At 42.4% G+C, this 23,988-nt stretch overlaps 1 protein-coding gene and 1 long non-coding RNA gene across 5 annotated transcripts; one reads left to right on the forward strand and one right to left on the reverse strand.

Annotated features, from left to right (window-relative positions):
* Nucleotides 1-1,058: 1,058 nt before the first annotated feature.
* arhgef3 (Rho guanine nucleotide exchange factor (GEF) 3) lies at nt 1,059-23,117 on the forward strand. 4 transcript variants are annotated; one of them, XM_035151516.2, is made up of 12 exons: nt 1,059-1,287; nt 6,170-6,234; nt 9,944-10,006; nt 17,124-17,231; nt 17,831-18,103; nt 18,384-18,446; nt 18,542-18,638; nt 18,760-18,836; nt 18,942-19,199; nt 19,503-19,673; nt 19,862-20,051; nt 20,552-23,117. In XM_035151516.2, exons 1-12 carry the CDS (start codon nt 1,266-1,268, stop codon nt 21,286-21,288), a joined length of 2,124 nt encoding a protein of 707 aa, XP_035007407.2. In that variant the 5' UTR covers nt 1,059-1,265; the 3' UTR covers nt 21,289-23,117. The 4 variants fall into 4 exon arrangements, with proteins under 4 accessions (XP_035007407.2, XP_035007410.2, XP_035007411.2 ...); XM_035151519.2 differs by lacking the exons at nt 1,059-1,287; nt 6,170-6,234 and adding an exon at nt 7,120-7,603; XM_035151520.2 differs by lacking the exons at nt 1,059-1,287; nt 6,170-6,234 and adding an exon at nt 7,120-7,603 and having other exon boundaries at nt 9,947-10,006.
* LOC118104556 lies at nt 17,932-23,902 on the reverse strand. Its single transcript, XR_004695047.2, has 4 exons — nt 23,781-23,902; nt 19,831-19,987; nt 18,915-19,652; nt 17,932-18,073 (listed from the first exon to the last, which is right to left on the reverse strand). It is a non-coding gene; the product is annotated as an uncharacterized LOC118104556 (long non-coding RNA).
* Nucleotides 23,903-23,988: the final 86 nt, after the last annotated feature.

Genomic DNA, 23,988 nt, shown 5'->3' on the forward strand with positions numbered 1-23,988 from the left:
GCACGGAACCCCTTCACACGTGGGCCACTTGACCATGGCTTCAATTGTTGGATGTTTTCGTTTTCAGTTAATTCGCCAATTAGATGATGTTTAATTGTTCAGCTTGCAGTGGAGAGGGGGCTGAACCTGCCAACATGTGAAAGGGACAGATTACCACTAAACTTGATGTAATGTGTGTCAGAGAAGAACTTATTAAATACAGTGCTGATCTGGATCAGACTGCGTTTTTTAACATGTTCAATGATTTCTCAGAATATAACTCATGGAACTTCACGGCTGATTTTCAGGAGTATGTGAAATTTGATGCAGATCCAAATAAAAGCCTGGATTTAGTGTTTTTGAACGTGTTTCACTGAGGGTCTGTTGGGCCTTGTTGAGCTCAGAGTGTCCTATAAATAATTAAACCAAGAGAAATACCAGTTTGCTTATTGGTTTCAATACTCTGCTAATTTTAAAACAGATTTTTTATGATTATTAACAAACTACTATGTTCATTTGTCTGTTGGAAAACGTTTTAATGTCGTCTTCTCCTCTTTTGCCTACAACACTTTCAATGGTTAAATCTAAGATTCACCTGATCTATGTATCTTCTCAGTGTTAATAGGCGTGAATGGATTATGGGACGATACAACTCCTGGTTACATATATGTTAAAGCATTTTCCATTTCTGTGCACAGGAGTACGACAGTCAGATTGAATGATATGTGTTTCTGGGATATTGCGTCACTGTTAAAATGTTTTTATAATAGTTTTATGTGTCTTGATGTCGTTTTACATGTTTTTGTGGTAGTTGTGTGTCTCTGTGTTGATTTTGCATCTTTTTCAAGTATCCTGGCAGTAATTTTGCATGTTTTTCTACTCATTGTGCAACATGTTGTGTCTTTTGCATCCCTGTGTGTATTTGAATAGGTTTTTTTACGTCTCCTTCTAGTCTTTTTGCATCTCTTTAAAGTGATTTTGAAAACCAGATGTGCCCGTGGCTCTTATTGTGAAGGCTCGCCTGGAAGACAGATGTGTAGTTGTGTGTGTAACTTCACGTTGAGGAGGACTCAGTGAATCTCAGTCTGTTGTTCAGCTGAGCCCGCGACCGGAACTTTCACTTTTATCACAAGCAGAGAAGTTTGTCCTCCGTCTCCGGAGCAGAGACAAACAGCGGCTGGACCCAGTCTGTCCGTCTGTCGGTCTGTTTGTCTGTTTGCTGGTTTGAATCCGGTGCCCGTGGCCCCGTGGTGGTGGCAGCAGCTGCAGACAGATGCGGGCAGGTGATGGATGTCAGCGGGGTTCAAGGTGAGAGGACTTTCTGTTTTCTACGAAGAAAGAAAGAAAGAAAAAGAGGGTGAATGGAGGTTTTTCCGTTTGAGTAAGAGAAGAGGAATGTGAAGAGATAGAGAGGGAGTGTGTGTGTGTGTGTGTGTGTGTGTGTGTGTTTGTGTGTGTGTGTGTGATTAACAACTATGTAGAAAAGTTTCAGTCTGGTAACTATGAATGATCTGTGGTAGAGAGACCTGAATCATTGTGCAGTGTACTAGAGAGAGAGACATAGAGACAGAGAGAGAGAGAGAGAGAGAGAGAGAGAGAGAGAGAGAGAGAGAGAAGGGGGGTTTTATTGCAGCTTAGTGAGTCACAAGTTTGCCTGAGAGTGAGTCTACACACACACACACACACACACAGACACACACACATTCCTGTACTTGTACTGTATCTTAGTGAGGACTCTCTCTAACCAGAACCTGAAACTAAATAATAAATAACTAAACCTAAGACCAAGTATAAACCATCAAACAGGCGTGAGGAGCGACCGACATGTCCTCACTTCATAAGGTCTATGCTCAAGTACACACACACACACACACACACACACACAGATATCACAGCAGCTCAGTGTGAAATGAGGATGCTAACTGAAGAAGTACGTTTTTACATCCTCAAATAACTAATTCACTGCAAACTCCGAAGCGTCAACACTCGCACAAACAAAACCATCTTTGAGATAAATTTATTTGACATAATTTGTTCCATGTCCCATTCGCGAACATGGAGGAGGCAGCCAACCGCTAGGTGATGATCAAGATGATTGGGGGTCGAGACCCCGCAGCTCCGGAGGCAGGACTACCTGCAGACAGTGACAGGAGGAGAGAGAGAAACCAGGAAACCACTTTACATGAACATGTGTGAAGGGGAAATGAAACAGATGTAGAGAAAGAGGAGGAGAGAGGAGCTCAATGCATCGTGGGAGAGTCGCTCTGCAGTGCGGCCTACAGCAGCAGCGCGTTAAAGACACTTTAACAATCACAACCTCAATCTGGTGTTTTAAATTCACAAAGAGCAAAAATAAATGTCTCATTTTCAAATAAAAGCAGAAGCCGCTGATGGTGTCAGGTGAGGATCGGAGGTGTTGATCGTCGGAGGAATGTTGTTCTGCTGCCGACGCACGATGAAGTGAACTCTGTTCTGCTGCTCTGCTCTGCCACTAATCGTTATGTTTCCAACGACAGTATGTCGCCCTGCAGGTTCCACCACTGTGTGTGTGTGTGTGTGTGTGTGTGTGTGTGTGTGTGTGTGTGTGTGTGTGTGTGTGAGTGTGAGTGTGGTGATTAACAGCTTAAATCAGGTCAGATGTGTCCCTCAGCCCAGACACAGTCAAAGTTCTGGTCTGCTTCGCTTCTGTGCTTTGAATGTTTCACACGTATGTGACACAATAAAAGTACTAAAATAAAAAAGGTCAAGAGGTCACAGGTCACAGAGGACGACCCTCAACTCAGCGTAAGAGAGAGCGAAAGAAAATAATTAACAGACTAAATTAACCAAAGTGTTTCCTAAAGTCAGCAAAGAGAAACTAAAACTTATTTAATAATTAATAATCTTGGTAGTTGATTTTTTTTAATTCACTGAATAAAGGGGGCGACAAGTTTTTATAATATACCAGGGTCTTGATGAGGGAATATGTTTGAAGGAAGAACCTGTCTGATAATATGAAAATGAATGAAAGCTGATGAGAGTGACAGGATCATATGTTTGTATGTAAACTGGGTCAGTAACTAATGATTATTGGGATCATTGATTAATGTGACTATTATGCTCAAGTAATTGATTATTTGTTTAGTCTTTTATTATGTCAGGAAATGTAAAAAAAAATAAAATAACTGAGAAGCTGAAACTTGAAAATATTTGTTTGGGCTTCTTCATTTGAAAAATGTTAATTGACAAATAATAAATTAGATTAAATAATATCGAATTAATAATTAAAATTAGATAAACTAATTGATGAGTCAACCAGAGATAGTGGTGTTAATAACAACTGATAACTGCCTTTAAAAAACCCTTAGAAAACTCCAATATTAGCTTTGTTTTAACATTTTTACTCTTTAACATTTATGCATTTTTAGTTCTTGTATTTGAATAAATTTGGGTTCTGAAACTCTAAATCATCTCAGGCTTCACAAACACACATTTTCAGTTTAGTTTAAAACAGAGAAAAGCGAATTCCAGAGAATATTTGGAATTCTGGCCGTGATGAAAGTCGACTATTCGATTTCTCAACCAGTGATTTTGGCAGAAATGTTTCTAAAGATGTTTTGGGAAATTAAATAAAAGATAATCTTGAACGTGTAGGGTTTTTGAACAGTAAAGTTTAAAGTAAGTTTATCGGAGCAGGTTCAGGTCTGAGTTGAGGTTTGCTGGTCTGAGATCAGCTGGTCAGCGTTTCCTCTGCTGTTTCCTGAGCTGTGTCCTCACACCAGCAGGAAATGATTCCGTCCCACCTGTTTGTTTTATTCTTTATCTGAATCATAGAAAAAGTCTCATAATCCAAGATAATGAAGTTTGAAAGTTCATTGTTGAAACAGCACTTCACAAAATAATCAAAACTTATTATACATAAAATACAGTAAACTATCTGTGTGTGTGTGTGTGTGTGTGTGTGTGTGTGTGTGTGTGTGTGTTGTAGAGAGACAGATTGAAAACAGATGGAGGGGGTTTGATGTTTGATTCAGCCCAAGAAAATAGAGAGAAAGACCAAGAGAGAGAAAATTGTGACCCTGCAGCAAAACACACCTCTGATCTGGATTATAAGAGAGTGTGTGTGTGTGTGTGTGTGTGTGTGTGTGTGTGTGTGTGTATATGTGTGTGTGTGTGTGTGTGTGTGTGTGTGTGTGTGTGGGTGTGGGTGTCCAGGGTGGGATGATTTGTGCTTTTGGAAAAAAGCATTGCAACTCCCAGGAATGAATGAGTCACACTTAAAGACACGGACATATTTAAGCTTGCATGATGCGCGCACACACACACACACACACACACACACACACACACACACACACACACACACACACACACACACACACAGAGGAGGCTTCAAAGCTCTGGTCAGTTTGTAGGTTTCAGGTTTCTTGATAAAACCTTGTTCATCATCATCAGACTTGATCTGAATCCAGATTATTATGTGTCTCAGGTTCTTTGACTCCTGTGAGGACGTCTCTCCGTGGAGCTCGTTGCTCCACCCTGAGATTCTGCACCGAATCCGTCACGTTGGTTTGGACGTCGTTCTAAAACCGTTGAAGATAAATATAAACTTGATGAATCCACATGATCTCAGCTGCACTGATGTTAGTTACAGGTTTGCAGCTCTATTTGTGACTTCCAGTAAAAAACCACGTTTACATCAACAAGATCTGGATTTTTGATTTGGATCTGCACCAAATGTCACACACTGGTAGATTTCCAGTCCCTGTAATGTGTGTGTGTGCAAAGTATTCCCCCAAGAAATCAACGGCTATGTTGAGAGACGCCCTTTTTCACAATGTTAAAGAAAGTGGAAAACAAATCCTGGATCCGAAACCCTGATCCAGATCTGCACCAAACTTGAATGGGTTCTTTCCTGACCTATGTTACATCCGACCACCAAGTTTTGTTGTAATTCATCTTGTGGTTTTTCTGTAATCGTGAAAAACAAGCAACAAACAAACGGACAGGAGTGAAAACATAAGGTCTTTGGCAGAGGAAAAGACCTCTGACCTTACACCATGAGGTCAGGGGGTCGCAGATGTCATGAAGACTTTGTGCCTGTTTGGTCGTTTCCTGCCTTAGACTCAAGCCTCCATGTGTCAAGGTGGGAGAGATGGTGCATCTCCGACTTATCATCATTAGCATTAGTTTTTATTACTGCAAAGTTTTGGGCTCTGTTTGGCAAATTACCCATTTTGTTGATTTTTGAAGTGAAAACGACGCAGCAGCAAACAAGCAAATAAAAATGTTCATGCGTTTTTACTTTTTATTTAAATCACACAACAATTGAACAGTGGTCTCAGACTCTCCAGCAGCTACTGAGCCGTCAACCTGCTGCTCACAGCTGCAAATACGTGAGGACTTATGTAACTTTGTAAACGCCCAGTTTAACATTAATCAATGGAAAAAAACATTTTAACGTCCATTTATGAGGTTTGTTGAGATGCGTCAGGCCTCGTGTTGCAGCGTCTCCTCTGTGAGGATGCTGCTGTTCGGTGTTGACACCAGTCGTCTGCAGCTGCATCTGCTGAGCTGAGGCTGAGATCTGCAAACTGGACGTCAAATCATCCGTGTGATGTTGATGTGAAACCCTGTCACGTGCCGACTGTTGTTCAGCTGAGTTTCTGCTTCAGTCGGCGGCTGTGGCGGGAGGTGATGTCACCTCCTGGCCGCTGCTAACCGGGCGTGTGTGGTTCCTGCGATGGTTGAATCATCGTTTAAACACAATGAGACACTGAAGTGGAAAATAGAAAACTGACTCATTATATGAAACGTGACAAGACTGTGTCCTGAACAACTTTCAGACTCCGACTCCCAGAGAGCATTGCTGTAAGAAACATCCAATCAGAGAGGATGATGATGTCGGGACGTTAGAGATGAAGCTGTGCAAAAACGTTTTTTTAGTTTGTTTATTGTTAAAATCATTAATAGATTCAAACAAGTAAATAGATCCTTCAGAATCAGAATCAAGTGTAATGTCACTTCCATGTTTCACACTCAGCGTAGATACACTCACTCAAAACACAAATAATAATCAATAATAGAAAAACAGTAAAATTATGACTTTGTTTGTGGTTTACATGCATTGACGGACAGAGAGCACCAGGGGGAGCTCTGTTCAAACTCAAACCTAAACCCCTGTGTTCTAAGTATTATTTTCTTCCTACAGGTCGAAGCGTCAGACGAAAACTTCCTCCCCGTCTCTTCTCTCCTGACGGCTGGTCCCTCAGAGGGGTAAGAACAGATCTCCCATGTGTAATGTGTCATTGTGTTCACTGCACACGTCAAAGTGCACAACTTAAATCAAAAGTCCCAACACAACGTCCCTCAAAAGGACAGAATCTTGTCACAGGACGAAGCGTCCTGCAGGAGGTGGTGTTTTCCTCACAGATCACCATGGCGTCAGTCTGGGATTGAATGAAGAGCGAGGGGACCGAACTGTGGCGAGTTCTCCGGGATTATACTAAAAAACAACTTTCCTGTAAACGGTCTGTTTTTATGTGCATCGATGTGCAGCACTTTTCTCTTTCACACCTCAGTCACACAGTAGCAGCACAACGTGGGGTTCAGTAACCTGAGGACACTTCAGCACGCCTAATGGGGAAGACTGGGATCGAATCGCTGACCTTCTGTGGTTAGTGGACGACCCGCTCTACCTCCTGAGCCACAGCCGCTCAAGCACTTTGATAAAACTGTGCAGGTGAAGCGAGGAGAACTGGAGGTGTTTTAAAGACAAAACGTGTTCACAACAAATATGGATTTAATTGAGTTTTGTTTTCATCTCGTAGGAATAAATGTAAAAACCCAGTTCTGCAGGTGAAGATGAAAATAATCTGAGTGAGGAGCTAAAACTATGAATCATCTAATATTCACACTGACGCTTCAAAATCCACATCCACTGAGATTTTTATAAACCACAGTTTATGTTGTTTGTGTCAAAGTCTCTGTCGCCGGTGTCTCCGTGTCTCCTGTAGCTCCTAATTATAGACGCCTGTTTCCCCCGTCACTTCCTGTTTGTCCAATAGGAACGAAGTGGACACACACACTCTCACACACACCCACACCCACACACACACACACACACACACACACACACACACACACACACACACACACACACACACACACACACACATTGTGAATGGTTCCTGTTCCTGAGGGTCTGCAGATCCACTCAGACTGTGACCTGATGAGGACGAGGGAGAAAGGCGGCCGACAGAGGAGGGTAGAAAACAGCAGGAGAGAGAGTGAGGAGCAGAAAAAGCACAGGAGGAGATAAAGAGAAAGAGGAGAAAGCAATGTGACGGTGCAGGAGGAGAGAGAAGTCAGGACTCCACAGGAGGAGAGAAGAAGTCAGGACTCCATAGGAGGAGAGAAGAAGTCAGGACTCCATAGGAGGAGAGAAGAGATCGCAGATGTTGACTTTCACGTGAGGAGGAGAAAAGAAAGCAGAGCTGATGTGACTTTGGGGTAAAAAAACGAGGAGATCTGGAGAAGGAGGAGCAGCAGATGTTTGCAGAGAGAGATTCATTAGCACTTGAAGTGGGATTGAGAAGCACATCTGGTCCTGATGATGGGCTGCTGCCTCTTTGTTCATTACCGGGTGAGTCTCAGTCTGTGTTCCAGTCAGAATGAAGGTTCTGAAGGTTCTGAAGGTTCTGAGGGTTCTGATGGTTCTGATGGTTCTGAAGGTTGATTCCACACAGAGATTCGAAGGGAAACACTTTGTCTCGTTGTTCTACGATGTGTTTGTTGTTTCATATATAACATTTTTAACTCCAGAGTCCGATTTCCCATCAGTCTCAGTCAAACTGTGTCAGGCGAAGTGAAAGTGTATATTTTGTTATAATGATGTTAATGAACAGTTGTCACGCATGGAACCATGATGCACATCTGTATGTTTATGACCAATATGGATTCGTGGGGGCCGATATTAGAGAGTTAAAACAATATATTGACCTATATATATAAAAATTGGCAATGATTCCTAAGGCTTACTTTTTACGATGCTAATGCGAATCATGGCTGCTTCGCACATCCTGTGCACGTCCGCAAGATGCAATATGGACATGACCAGTAGGGGCAGTATGTGACCTCAAGTATCGCCATGTTTTTATATTTACAGAAAGCAAATCTGGAGTAGAGCGCGACTCGGGTTCTAACGGAAACTAAGCGAACCCGAGCCGAGCCCAAGGTTTTCCCTGATTACCGACAGTGGATGACCAACATGACCGAACCCGACCTGACAAACGATCCAACACACTGTCAGATATTGACTGTGATTGTCATGTGAACAAAACACAGACAAAACAACAGGGCAAGAATAACTGAAAAGTCTGTAGGACACCGTCAGTTGATCGCTTGAGATTCTAAATTAATATATAAATGCACAATGTCCAGCTCCACTCAGACTGTGGAATGAACTCTGTGGATTTTGCAGTTGCCCCAGTCGTATTAACACAAAGGGTAATTAAGAGAACAGACCTTATATGGACGGGAGGAGCAGACTCCTCCTCTTCCTTTGCGCTGGTTTCTATAGCAACGATGTGTTAAAGGTAAAGTCTGCCAGGTTATATAACGTCCGGGCAACAACAACGTCTCAACACAATACTGAACAAACAGCAGACTTCCTGCTATTGTTCCACTGCGCTACGCTGATCTCAACATCCTCCTCTCTTCCTCCTCTCCTCCTCCTCTGCTCCTCCTCCTCTGCTCCTCCTCCTCTTGTCCTCCTCTCTTCCTCCTCTTCCACTCTCCTCCTCTTCTCCTCTATCCTTCCTTCCTCTTTCACGGCTCATCTCCTCTCTCCTCTCCTCACCTATCTTCTCTTTTACTTTTCTTTTGTCCCTCCTTTCTTCTCCTCTCCTTTTCTCCCCCTTTTCTTTTCTGACTTTCCTTTTACTTTTACCCTCTTCTTGTCTTCTATTTTTCCTCCTTCCGTTTTTCACCTCCTCTCCTTTCTCCACTTTTCCTCCTTTTCCTTGTTTCCTCTCATTCACTCCTCTCTCCCATCTCCTGTGTTTTTACATTAATTTTCCCTTCTCCTTTCTTTTTTCTTTCTTCTGCTCATCTTTTCCCCCTCTCCTCTCTCCTCTTTTTCACCCTTGTCTCTCTTCCTTCCATCTTCCTTCCTTCCTTCCTCTCCTTCCTCCTTCTTTCTATGTGTCCTCCTCCCCTTTCCCCTCCTCACCTGTCTCTTCTTTTACTTTTCTCCCCCCTCTTTTCTCCTCCTCTTATTCATTTTACTCCCCTTTTGTTTATTGTTCCTCGCCTCCTTCTTTCCTTAATTCTCCACTCGTCTCCTCTTCGGTCCTCCTCCTCTCACCCTTTTTCTTCCTTGCTCTTTTCTGACTTTCCTCTTACTCTCCCCCTCTTTGGCTCCTCTCCTGTCCTCCTCTCATCCTCCTTTTCGTCTCTTGTTCTCCTTCTCCTTGTTTTCTGAGCTGTTTGTCCTCGCTGACCTTCTCCATCAGACTTCCTGTTGTCGTCGTCATGGCAGCATCACTTTTGTTCATTGTCACGTAGCGTAGACCTGCGCAGCTTCCCTCCACTTAAACAGTGGTTGCCATGGTTACCACTGAGGTCGCCTGCCCATGAAGGATGATGATGAATTTTTTTCTGTGTTTCTTTGTCTTCTGTGATATTGATGTCAGTATTTCGAGGTATTGGACTGTTGGTCGGACTAAACAGGAGATTTTAGGACATCATCTTGGACTTTGGGAAATTGTGATGGACTTTTTTATTCATTTCGAGGAAGTATTTTTACAGAATAATCATTATTTGAAGCCGAGGAATACGTTGAATCAGGTCCTGGGAGGTGATGCACGATGCAAACTGACAAATCTATATACAGTCTGGGGTTTATTACCTTTCACATTATGTTTGAGTCTTTTGTTTACCTGTAAAAACATAATTTAATATATACGCTGTGTTTGTGTTGCAGAAGAAGAGGAAGCAGGCGAGCAGAGATGCAGACTCCCTCAGTCTCTGCAGTCTGGACATCAACGTAAGTCCAGCTCCTCTAAACTCACTTCTCTTAACTGTGGACTGAAGACGTGTTGGACTGTCTCAGAAAAGCTTTATTGACGTGAGGACGTGTTGGACTTTACTTTAACGAGGATAAATATTATGGTTGTAGAATGTTGGCGCCTTAGAAAATGACCCAAAAATGTAAAAACCAAAGAGTGACTTCACCGCTGCAGTTTGGTGTTTGTTCGGTGTCTCCTGATCCAAAGTGTCCTGCTGCTCAGGAGGTGACACGGTTCTGCCGTGTTGCTCTGTCGTCATCTAAAGTTAAACTTCTGTCGGTTCTCACACACAATTTTAAAGAATAAGGAAACTTTTAAAATATGAAGAGTTTGGTGGATTCGTTACAGCAGCAGCTCTTCTGGTTCAGGAAGCAGAGGATCATGGGTAATATCCTGAGATGGACAGACTTAGTTTTTTCTCCACATTAAAACCACTTCACCACTTAAGACAAGAAGCCCGACAGAATAAATCCCCACATGTGGCTGCAGAGGGCGCTGCTGCTCAGTAAATGCTTCAAAGTGTTGCTTCAAACTAAGGCAACCTTGCAACCGAAAATTAAAGTTATGTAATAACAAAGATAATCTGAAAGTAACGAAACAACTGGTGGCTCTTTTATTCTTTGTGTAGTCATTTTCAGTCTCTGCTGTTGTTTTGCATCATTTTGTTGTCGTAGTTGTTTGACTTCATGTTTAGAACCTATGTTTGGTAAATTGAAGTCCCTTTGTCGCTGATTGATTCAAGCTGCTTTACGTCTCTTTAGAGAAGTGTCTTCTTCTTTTCAATTTGTGTCTCTTTGTAGTTGTTGGATCTTTGTCATTGTTTTTTGTCTCCTTGTTAATGTTGTGTATTCGGGTCACTCCTTGTGTAAGTCTCTGTGTATCTTTGTCGTTGTTTTGAGTGTCTGTGGTTGTGATGCGTCTCTTTTTCATTTTGTGTCTCTGTGTTGTCACTTAAGTCACCCTGGTTTAAAGTTGCTTAACTTAACTTAACTCAACTTAACTTTTTTCAGAGTTATAATGTTTAGAGACATGTTGATTCACCTATATAATAATTTTGTAGGATGTTAGTTGATTGATTAAATAGACTCTATTTAATAGATTAAAAATCTGTGGTGGTCGGTCATATTTATATATATAGGAATAGAAATATGACAGAGTCTGACTGTGGACCCTCGGGGGGGCTTCAGTGTATGCGTCTGTATTGTTAGCTCCCTGCCAGCAGCCCGTTCCTTCCCGGGCATTCCCCTCTCTGCTCCGTCCAGCACAGGATGTCCCGCCTGCTCAGTCCGCTGCAGTGCGACAAACAGACCCAAACAAACGGCAGTTTGAGGCTGGGACGACCCAACGCTGCCAGATAACCAGGCAGTAATGAATTACACTCTATTGTCTCTCTACTGTTCCTCCCTGCGGCTCCTGGAGTCACATTGTGCTCCTACTGATAATACAGGACCTGGAGACCACTCTGTCTGCTTTAAGGTCAAAGGTTAAGATAAGGGGTTTATATTTAATCTGGAATATCTGGAGTGGAGGCGAAGACAATTATTTAAGATGTTCATTTATCCTATATATATTTTCTGGATCCATTGTTATTTTGTACAAATCCCCAAAATATTCAGTTTAAAAATCAATAAAACAGAGAGAAGCAGCAAACCTTCTCATATAAGAGAAGACGAACAATGTTTGACATTTATAAAAATTATAAATCAACTATCAAAGTGAGAATAATGAATCAGTTCTCATCATTGTTGCTCCGCATGTTAACCAGATGTTTAGTCCTGTCGTCCTTTATTCACTTTAGAGGTTTGTGTTTGGCACCAGAGTCGTTATTGACTTTTTTTGACTTGTTAATTAAAATCTGCTGAAGCCCTCAGGGTCACATGGTTGATTAGCAGCTATCGATCTGGTTCAGTGAACCAAACTGTGGGAAGACACGTTTATTTGGAAGCAAACAGGAGTAAGAGACGGTTCCTCTGTTAAGAACCAATTTCCATTTGTGTTTTCAGGGTTTTTGATATCTGTGGCTTTATATCAGGTTGTTTTGTTTTGTCCACTCAAGTTTTAAACATCTAAACTTTTAATCTTGAAACATTAAGCTTGATACAGAACAGAGCATTTGGGTCGGTGAAGGATTTTTGATAAAACTGCTGCCTCTGTATTTCGACTTTAAGAAGATGGGGAGTGTTATTATTATTATCTTAAAGGTTTTGGAAATTTAAGCACATGGCAATTTATTTATCACGTTTTAATTCTGCCTCTTCGCCAGTAATAAAGAACAAAAACCCCACTTTGTTGAATTCAGATGCACAGTCAGGATGAGACGAGGCAGTTTCTCTGTGTCAGTACAAACAGCTGATCTCAGTGGATGACTCCCGCTCTGTGTTTTTATATCGGGGCGTCCACAACTCTCCCAGTTACAGACAATGGATCTGAATCAGAGGGCTGAGCCATTGTCAGCGGTGTCGTGAGCTGTGTTTCATGCGATGTCACAAATCAACGTCGATGCTCTGACTCATTTTCACTGGAAACCGTAGAAAATGTTTCTAAGAATAACACAATGGGCTTTTTTTCACGTCAGACATTTAGACTTTGCAGGTTTAGATAATGAATGAATTGAATTTAGCTGCTTCTGTTCTAGGATCCTGGTAATGTGAACGCTGCTCTACTGTCATTAAGTATATATATATATATATATATATAAATATACATATTTACATTTACATTCGTTCTCTGCTGACTCACTTTAACCGTAACCATGACCACGCCGAATTATGGCTGCAACTAATTATTTATATGATCAATTAATATGATGATGCTTTTCTAGATTAATCCGTTTGTTTATTAAATGTGAGCAAATGGTGAAAAATGTATTTCCTAGAGCAGGGGTCTTCAACGTTTTTCAGGCCAGGACCCCCAAACTGATGGAGCGATAGAGCAGGGACCCCCTACTATATATATTGTATAAAATTGTTGTTTTATATTAAACTGGGCTTATTGCCATGTATAAACATAGCTACCCTGTTATTGTGCATTCAATACTAAGCTATTCAAATAATACACAGAAAGATAACGTCTCCTGCCTCCATTTATCTGTTCGCTACAATATGTTGGATTCATGTGTATTTAAAAACATTAAAAAAAAATTTCAATTAAAAATAATGTAAAAAATTGTCTAATCAACCACAAATTTCGCGACCCCCTGCAGTACCCCCGCGGAACCCCTAGGGGTCGCGGAAGACCTCTGTCCTAGAGTATAGGGAGACACCTTTGTAAGTTTTGTGTTGTGCAGCCATTTATCCAAAATCCAAAACTAAGATAGCAGAACACACCTCGACCAACGGTCCTGTTAAATCCTATAAAGCCGCATCGAATGTCACACACTCCACGATCAAGGTCCATGAATTATTAACAAATTAACAAATTCCTGGATCTGCACCAAAATTGAATTGGTTCAGTTTGGTGGAAATGCGTCCTGTAGTTTTTGTGTAAACTTTCTTACAAACAAACCAAATGACAGTGTTAACTCGTCGCCGATTAGTTTAAGACTGTAATGAATTCGGTTACTTTGGTTACAGATTCTTAAACGTGAGGATTTGCAGTTTTACTTTGTCTAATATCTTTGTAGTCTGGACTGTTGGTTAGAAAGAAACGTCACCATTCAATATCACACTTCAGTAAATTGTGTTTTTTCACCACTGATGGAGATTTTTAAGACCCAACAATTCATTACATTATTATTATAAAACACTCGTTAGTTCTAGTCTAACAACTTTTGCTTCAGCTCTATGATAACAACATCTCCAAGTTCTGCCTGAACCAGGAAACACGTTTTAACCCTAGAATGTGGAAAAATGTTTATGTCCCGACACAGTGAGTCTGTGTTAACATGTTTGTTTCTCCAACTCAAACACATTGACTGGAACACGAGCTGTGAAACCAGGACAGAGCTGTGTCTGCCTGCAGGCTCCTCTTCCTCGGACTGGGATCATTACAGCTCAGATTGGTATCGACTGATGATCAACTGATCAGTGAAGTCTCAGCAACACCAGCAGCTCCAGTATCTCCAGTATCTGCTCCACTAATGTTACTGTGCGTACACAGGACAGCTATTATGAACTTTTACTCAAATATAGACACAACATTTGTTTACACTTGTTTACTCTTATTTGGTGTTTTGCTCCGTTGCTGCATTGTATAGCTGGGTGCAACGTTATCGTCCGTAAAGTTTTTACCAGTTTTTGACAGTCTGACCTCATAGTTTCCGTTTGCGTACATGCATCCATTGCAGTTCAGAACTTCCAACAATGCAATGGACCAATGGGATCAATAATCTAAATCTTATTCTTTGTGCAAAAGCACTATGATCACTGACAAAGGAAAGAGGTGGCCCAGAAAACAATTAATGAAAACGAAGGTGGGGCGGGGGGAGGAAGTGCAGCGAGTGATTGGGCGAGTAAGGCAGTGAACAAGTGAGTCAGAGACAGAGTGGAGGGGATAACCATCTCTGAGAGTGAGAGAGCTTCAAAAGAGAGAGAGAGAGCGAGGAGGGGGATAACCATCTCTGAGAGTGAGAGAGCTTCAAAAGAGAGAGAGAGAGCGAGGAGGGGGATAACCATCTCTGAGAGTGAGAGAGCTTCAAAAGAGAGAGAGAGAGCGAGGAGGGGGATAACCATGTCTGAGAGTGAGAGAGCTTCAACAGGCATTTAAAAACAGTTGCCGGCAGACGAACAGAACATCCAGACGTTCTGAAGCTTTTACCTTCATCTGACCTCGGCCTTAAAGATCCTGAGGAACTGTGTGAAGCTCTGCTCTTCATAGACCCTGCTGCTGCTGCTGCTGCTGCTGCTGCTGCTGCTGCTGCTGCTGAGCTGGATCTGGATCTCCTGCCCCTGTCGGTCCTTTGACAGCATCAGGTGCACTTGAACTTTGCGAACTTGATCCAGACGAGCAACTGGTTCCAAACTTGCTCTTTCTCAGTGCTCTTGAAGAACGAAAGAATTGTTGTTGGAAACTCTACTGGTATCAAGTTCTCTCTGGGCTCTGGGCTGGTACCAGGAGCTTTTTGGATACTTACGGCACTGAAGACTTAAGTGGACGCTCTGTCAGACCTTGTTGGGAAACTTTACTGGTGGTAAAACCTCCTCATCTGAGCCGCTCGACCAGTTTCAAATTTTTCGGATTCCGGATCCAGAGCTGGGTTGTGTTTTGAGCAGTATGGTGGCGGGTCAGAGTCCCATCTGCCTGCTGCTTCAGAGGATTAAGTCAGGATGTCCTGTAGAGTTCAGCAAAGGGAACAGTGACATGGGGAAACAGGTGGAGGTAAGGAAGAGGAACTGTACTTCATAGTTTTCATATGAACTGGTCAAATGTGCCTCATTTCTTTTAAAGTGAATCTCAGCACCTGCATAAGTTGTTTTTTTCATCAATACAATCTTTAGTATTGCATCATAGTCACTGTTCATACTGTTCACACAGCGAATCCATGCTTATTCGTCACTTTATGTGAATTTGACAAGGCAAGTTTATTTGTATCGCACGTTTGTACAATTCAAAGATCTTTACATAAAATATTTATAAAAGCAACACAAGACAAAACAATAAAAGCTTTAAAAAATAAATTAGATACATAGAGAATAAGAAATAAATGAATAAAATAAGAAATAGAAGAGTGGAAGTAACAGACTTTTATCACCATATTGCATATATGCACATATTCAATTTAGACAAAGTTTTGTGCAAACTGTTTCTGATGGATTCTTCCCTGACTTTTATGTAATGCTGCTAATTAACAGGTAATGGCAGTCGACTGTGAGTCAAGTATTCAGGACGCATGTTTTTCAAATTTCTTTTCAAATAACATGATAATCATGTTAAAGATTCGAGTTTAAAGGTAGAACCTGCTGTCGTTAGACAACCAGTCGACTGCACTGAATTGATCTTTGTCAGATTGAATCAACTGAAACGCCGTCACCCACAGAAACTCATTACAACATGTTCAATGGAAACTTCACACGTGCAGAGCAAATAATCTCCTGATGTTTTATTCTCCCTCATCCTCAAAGTTTTATAAAACAACACGTCCATCTTTGATAAATACATCATCTGCTTGTTCAGAGGAAAACATCAGAACTCCATCATCAGCAGGTTTACACACTGCTGAGTCAGTCTCATCCCAGAGAAGAGACTTTTATCTTTTAGTTGGAAACTGTGGACGATCTGTCGTCAGATCTGGGACATTGAGGCCGAACGTTTCACGTCTTTATTTTATGTTGGTGAACTGGTTCCTGAGTTTCAGCAAACTTTGACGGTTCCTGTATTCCAGTAGGTCAGCTGACTGTGGGCTGCAGGGCGCACACGCACACACACACACACACACACACACACACACACACACACACACACACACACACACATTGATTTATTATAGGTCTGTAATCAGGACAAGTAGCCTGGTGGCATTTTCTACACACAAACAGACCCTGATATTGTGGAGGCATAATATGTGTGTGTGTGTGTGTGTGTGTGTGTGTGTGTGTGTGTGTGTGTGTGTGTGTGTGTGTGTGTGTGTTTGGCAAAAGGGAAACCGTTTGAATCACACTATTGTGAACTTACAGTATATCATCAACACCGAGTCAGCCTTTCCGCAAAGTACTTGAACTTCTAGACACACAGACAGACACACAGACACACACACACACACACACACACACACACACACACACACACACACACACACACACACAACCTTATTAATCGTTTGCCTTACGGAAAGTCCATGAACAACACCTTTGATAACCAGTAAATTGTGTGATTTCATTTTATTTCTCTGGCTGCAACCTTTCTGTTTCATATCACTATAAACCGACTTTAGTTGTTGCCTGTTTTGGGGGATTTGACCCCAACCTGTACTGACGTTCAGAAGCTGCCAGTGGCTGCTGCGAGAATAGAGGGAGCCTAATCCCGTGTTTGCATAATGGACATTTCAAGTCTTTATGTACATGACTGTCTGGACCTCAGTCCTCTTGTGGACTCTGGATCAGGAGACTCTTGTTTTCATGTGATAAGCTGAAGATGAATAAACTCTGTTCTCTGCCACAGGAGCCCAGCACCAAGCGCAGTAAACCTGTCTCCAGGGTGACGTCTCTGGCCAACCTGCTGCCGCCCGTCAAGACCGCGCCGCTCAAGAGGATCAGTGAGACGCTGCAGGTGAACCGGCTGGACGCCCCCTCCTTTGTTTTGTATTGTTGATAAGTCAATTAGTTAAGATAAGTTAAACTTTATTGATGCCAGGTCGGGTAAAGTCACTAGTTACAGCAGCAGAGGAAGACAAGAGAACACGTGGAATTATAAAATAGAATGAAATAAATGATAAATAAAATTAAATAACTTGTTTTGAAGTGGAGCTGGAGCCAGAAGTATTTTGACCATATAATATTCTATTAATATCCTCAATATAACTAAAGATAGAAACCAAAGGAGACGAGGCTGCTGCTCTGAGGACTCTCGGCTATACTCTGGCTCCCCCTACAGGTCGGGTGCATAATTCCCTGTATATAAACGACCTAGTGCTGCTTTAATGGTTCAGTCTCTACCAGGTGAGCTACCTGGTGAACCTTTGCACCGGGTTATAGATGGAGGAGTCCTCCACTGACTCCAGATGTTGAACCTGAGACAATATTCTGTCACAACAAGCAGTGAAAAATAAAGAATAAATGTAGTAGATATTATTTTACAGTGTGTGTTATATTGTGTCTCCATTAGATTGAGATGATAACAGTGTTTTAAACTCCTCTGTGTCTCTGCAGCGCTCCATCAGTTTTCGTAATGACAGTCGGACAGAGAGAGCTGCTCCTCCTCCTCCTCCTCCACCTCCTCCTCCCTCCTCCTCCTCCACGATGAAGACGCGTGTTATCTCGGCGACGCTCTCCGTCCCCTCCTCCTCTGTTACTGCAACCCGGGGTCCCACGGCAACGGCCCCAGCCGCCAAGCGCCGGGACAGCAAACTGTGGAGCGAGACGTTCGATGTCCGACTGGGGGCGACACAACCTCTGAGCCCAAAAGAGATAAAACGACAGGAGGTGAGAGACACGATGCTGCGGCACTGGATGTGTTGTTGTTGGTTTTTGTTAAGTTTTTGTGTATACAAAGCAACAATAGCAGAACTTTAAAAATAAATGACTCTCATGATTTACTCTGGATAAAGAAATGTACAAGAGAAATAAAAGTATAACATAAATATATATATATATTTAAACCAACTTTACGAAATACAAAAACAATATTTGATTCTAATCCAGAAGTGGGTGAAAATGAACACCACCAGGTGTCCCAATATTAACTCTCTCTCTCTCCCTGCAGGCTATATTTGAGTTGGCTCAGGGCGAGCAAGACCTGGTGGAGGATCTAAAATTGGCAAAGAAGGTAAAAAAAAAAGATCAGAGTTTTCTCCTTCATTTCTCCTTCATTTCTGGTATTTTCTGAGTATTCTCATGTGTGTGTTTGCTTGTGCACTGCAGGCTTATCGTGACCCGATGATGAAGCTGTCAATCATGACCGAGCAGGAACTGAACCAGATCTTTGGCACCTTGGATTCGCTGATACCGCTGCACGAAGGTACCACGCAGCATCTCATGGAAACGATCCACTAAAGTGTGGATCTGAATGCCACTAAAAAAACATAGTCTTTTTTTCTTATTCATTGTATTTTTCTTATCTCATAATTAAAAATCCTCAGCTCTGCTCGGTTGCCTCAGAGAAGCCAGAAAACCTGACGGCTCCACAGAACATGTGGGACACATCCTGACTGACTGGGTGAGTGAGTGTTTCTCTTCATTCAGTATAACTGTCTTCATAATTTGCATCATTCCTCGTCTCCTACTCGTCACTCACCAGGTGTCTGTCTCTGTGTCCCTGCAGCTACCCTGTCTCTCCTCCTACACCCCGTACTGCAGTAACCAGGTGAAGGCCAAGGCCTTGTTGGACCAGAAGAAGCAGGACCGGCGGGTGCAGGACTTCCTGCAGCGCTGCCTCCAGTCGCCCTTCAGTAGGAAGCTGGACCTGTGGAACTTCCTGGACATTCCCCGCAGCCGGGTGATGAAATATCCACTGCTGCTCAGGGAGATCCTGAAGCACACAGCCAACGACCACCCGGACCAGCAGCACCTGGAGGAGGCGGTGAGGGAAACAACACGTCACATTTATCCTATATGTATTTATATAGTGTGTTTCTAGTCTTGAAGACAACTCAAAGAGGTTTACTAGTTCATTGCCATTCACCCAGATTCACACACACATGCAGACAGTGCATCTATGGGCAGCACTGTGGGCACAGCTGTCCGGGGCAATTTCCAGTTTAGTATTCAGACACTTCAGCGTGCGGAATGGGGAAGACGGGGATCGACCACATTCATTAAATGAAGAGAAAACACATGCGATGAAATGTGTGTGGATGTTAGATGGTGTCTGTGTGCTCCTCAGATGCTGATGGTTCAGAGCGTGGTGGCCGACATCAACAGGCGGACGGGGGAGTCGGAGTGTCAGTCCTTCAAAGATCGTCTGTTGTACGCGGAGGTCGGACAGAGGAACGAACTCATCGACCGGTCCAGGACCCTCAGCTGCCACGGAGAACTGAAGAACAACAGAGGACTCGTCAGTATATATATAAATATATTCTATCCACACATCTTCTTCTCTCTCTCTTCTGTATGCGACACATTCCTCAATTTAAACCCGTTGTTTATAAAGTCTCTTCATCCACATCCAAACATTTTTAAATGTCCTTTGTGGAAAAGAAAACCATCTTGACCTCTTCTCTCTTTCTCTCTGTCTGTCTCCAGAAGCTTCATGTCTTCCTGTTCCAGGACGTCCTGGTCATCACCAGGTCCGTCTCGCTGAACGACCACCCGGTCAGCTACCAGCTCTGCCGCCAGCCAATCCCCATCCGGCAGCTGGACCTGGAGGACCTAGCGGACGGAGAAATGAGAGTGGGCGGGTCCATCAGAGGGGCCTTCAGCAACAACGAGCGCAGTTAGTACTTCACAAAATACGACAAATACACTAAATCACCATCCAATTACATTCACTAGTTTGTTTATGTGGCTGAGTGGGAATAACCCCTGCAGGTTAGGTGCAAAATATGAAACCAGAAGAGTTATAAACACAGATTAATGTGTTAATCTTTACCGGCACATATAGATGGAACGAGTCGATACACTTTGACCAGGTGTCCACAGAAGTTTGGCCTTGTACCGAATATATTACTAGTAACTTATAACTTCATATAACTTTTAACCAGAGTAATCAGATTTATTTTTTTAGATTTATTTATATTTAGCAAATTAAAAAGACAGGAGTTGAGCCAAAGTGTTTTTACAATCATGATCATACAATCATACAAAATAATACCAAAGATGGATTTGATGTTATTAACAAACAAACCAGAATCCCTCCCAAGTTTATTTTTACACTTTTCAACAGTTATCTCAATTCTTTGATAACAACAACCCGTGTCACTCTCCTCTTCACAGCAAAGAACTTCTTCCGGGTTTCATACCGCGCCGGAGGTCAGCTTCAGAGCCACAGCTTCCAGGCCAGCGACGCCTTCAACAAGCAGCAGTGGATCAACTGCATCAGACAGGCCAAGGAGGCCGCGGCGCTGACCGGAGACCAGCCACCACAGACGGCACCGTGTCCGGAGACGGGACTGGGGGGACAGATTGGGCCACTTGGTGGGACAGCGCTGAGTTTGCAAGGGGATTCAGGGAATGAAGATGAAAAGGGGATGTGGGGGCAGTCGGGGCTGGGTTTGGAGGGAAAGGAGGGTCTGGGTGGAGGGAAAGACTTAAAAAATAGTTTAAGTAAAGAGGAGGGGTCAGGTTTGTCTCAGGAAACAATGAGGGGTAAGGAGATGGAGACGGGTTTGGCTGTGGATGGTGGGACAGGGTTCGAATTAGATGGAGAAAGAGGGATGAAGAGTGAGACGAGGCTGACGGTCGGTGAGACAGGGACAGGTGAGGTGGCGACAGGGCAGGGTCTCTGTGATGAGCCGGGGGCCAGAGCAGACTGGAAGATAGATGGAGGAAGAGGAGGAGAAGGAGCGACTGTCAGCGATGATGTTCCCACCTTCCTCCTCTCCCCTGCTCCTCCACCTGAAGAGGATGAGGATGTGATGGGCGGGGAGCGGAGTGACCCTAAGGAGGAGGAAGAGGTCGGCATGGAAACTAGCGAGGGGGACTCCATGGAGGAGCTGTCCCTCAGGTGCTGATACGAGGACCAGACAAAAGAAGGAATGGAACAGCAGCCAATCAGACAAAGGACTTAATAATGATGTCAAAGACAACAATCAAACAATCAAGTTGTTAAGACACGTTAACCACACGGCACCTGCTGTATCCTGACTGCTGGTAAGCATGGGAACCACTTACTCTGGACCACTGGGCCCATGTTCTGCAGCTGCACCATCTGCACGGGTGATTTAATGAGAAGTGGACGGTGCCCCAGACATCCCAGTGAAAGTTGTTCACCAGGCACATGCTGCAAAAACATTGTTCAGGCTTCCTCAGGTTGTTCGCTGTAACTTCCCTCAGACTCCACACACACACACACACACACACACACACACACACACACACACACACACACACACACACACACACACACACACACACACACACACACACACACACACACACACATGAAGAATAAAAAAACATTTACTAGAGACTTGAATGTTCATTGGACTGATTTTTCTCAAATGCTGAATATGAAAAAGTAGAAACTGGAATGTTTGTGATGCTCAGAAAATGAATTAATGGTTTCATTGCCTTTTGAAAGGATGCATATGCTTGGGGGGGGGTGTTTGCCTGTTACTGGCCTTCACATGACCTGCAGTTCCAACTGTGGCCACAGAAATCCCAGATCACCGCTGTTGTTCAAGGGTCGACCTTTAGTTGTCTGCTGCTGTTTCCCACATCTCTGGCACCATGTTAGAGGATGCTCAGAGGGGGGAGAGCGGTTAGCACTGTTGCCTCACAGCAAAAAGGTTTGAATCCTGCTTCTTTCTGTGTGGAGTTTGCATGTTCTTCCTGTGTGTGCTCCCAAACTCCAAACACATGCAGAGTCATTACGTTGACTGTGTGAATGTGACAGAGACTGGTTGTTGTTGACATGACTGTGATTGGGAACTCCGCCTCTTGCCCAACGTCAGCTGTGATTGGCTCCAGCTCCCACCTGCAACCCTCATGAAGATTAGCTGTATATATAATGGAAGGAAGATATTATAGAAAGTTGACTGTGTGAATGATTTTAGCGACAATACTGCTCAACACTAACTTCCAATCTGTGTTGTAGAGATTTGGTTAATGCAGACAAGAGCTGTGTCAGTAACACAAACCCTTTTTTTTTTTTATCCAAAACCTCTATCGTCAATTTTAAGGATTTATTTAAAAAATAAATGTAGGGTCAGTTAAGAATTAGATTCTTTTACATTTGTTCTGTTTCTAAAACTCCTGTAAATGTCAGTTCACTAAATAGTTTAATTGTTCAATCATCACTGGATTTTTACTTTTCACCATCTATCACTAGTTTTTTCCACAATGTTCTGAGATCCTCCTGCAGTTGTTTTTGTTTTTTATAGAAATCAGAGAAGTCCTGAGGGAGGAGCCTTTTGTGCTTGTACAGTATTTAGTGTATGTAAAGATAGTATATAAAGTGTGTCTATATGTGAATGTAGGAACAAAGCCAAGCATGTCTGTTTGTTATATATATGTGCTTACACATGACATGCTCAATTTGAATTATAATGTCCGGACAATCACTTTGACATTATGTCAGGATGATGATGATGATGATGATGATGATGATGATGATGATGATGATGATGATGATTAGTCAACCAGACAATGACCAATATTCAGAAGCAGGTTATTTGCACATCTCAGACAGGATTTAAACTTGTGCACACTGTCAGTTTCTTTTTCATTCTGTTTTATTCTGTATTCTGAAAAAAGATAACGATGTTATATTTAGCTGACGTATCAGCTACTGTTTGGATTGTCATGAAACCAAAGCATCAAATAAACTATTTCAAAAGAAGCCTGTCACTGATTGGATGGTGTTGGAGTTAAGAAGTCTAATACTGGGCCAGAAACTAAGACTAGACTTCTTATCCAACACGTAGAATCTCTTGCTACTGGAGTCTTCAATTGTTGGTCAAAAGAATTCACTGGCGATGGTCAGAGTTCAATGCAGGAGAGATTTTTCTTTTACAAGCGATAAACCTGAACTGAAGACTGAGCTTCAAACTTTCTGCTTATACGCTTACATCGCCCGTTCAACCAATCAGGAGGTGGCTTTCCCCGCCTCCTTTCTAGATCAAAACTTCTGATTTGTCCCGAATATGACAGCATCATATTTACTGAATTATATCATTTTTATTGTCCATTAAATCAGTTTTTTTAGTTGGCCATTAAATCAATAAAATCAATAAAAAATATATAGATAATTATATTATATATTATATTATATATATTATATATATTATATATAAATAAACAATAGATTATATATATTTTAGCTGAAATTTCTAATTTAACACTATTAAAGTTATATTATAATTCAAGTTTTATATTATATTATATAACATTATATTACATTATATTATATTATAACTTTAAATGTGCTTTATAAATAAACTTGATTTGATTTAAATAAACAAAAATAGAATAGAATAGAATAGAATAGAATAGAATAGAATACCTATCTGACATTGGAGTGTAAAATATTTTCCAGCAGGTGGCAGCAAAGCAACATGTCCCTCGGCAGCTGCAGGTCAATATCAGCGAAGAAGACCCCCCCGCTCCAGGAAACATGGTTGTGTGTTGGTTCGAGTCCCTGAGCTGCTGCTGCCGCTGCTGCTGCGGGAACCGCAGGTAACAGCGGAGTAACCCCGGGGCTCGACCTGAGA

The sequence above is a fragment of the Hippoglossus stenolepis genome, chromosome 3, assembly GCF_022539355.2.
Source record: "Hippoglossus stenolepis isolate QCI-W04-F060 chromosome 3, HSTE1.2, whole genome shotgun sequence".
Lineage (NCBI taxonomy): Eukaryota > Metazoa > Chordata > Actinopteri > Pleuronectiformes > Pleuronectidae > Hippoglossus > Hippoglossus stenolepis.

What these genes read in the sequence shown, in the direction of transcription:
- arhgef3 (XM_035151516.2), top strand. Translation starts at nt 1,266, where the DNA reads ATGGATGTCAGCGGGGTTCAAG. An exon ending in GGATCAGTGAGACGCTGCAG is followed by an intron (nt 17,232 to 17,830) that starts GTGAACCGGCTG and finishes GTGTCTCTGCAG; the next exon opens with CGCTCCATCAGTTTTCGTAA. An exon ending in GACACATCCTGACTGACTGG is followed by an intron (nt 18,837 to 18,941) that starts GTGAGTGAGTGT and finishes GTGTCCCTGCAG; the next exon opens with CTACCCTGTCTCTCCTCCTA.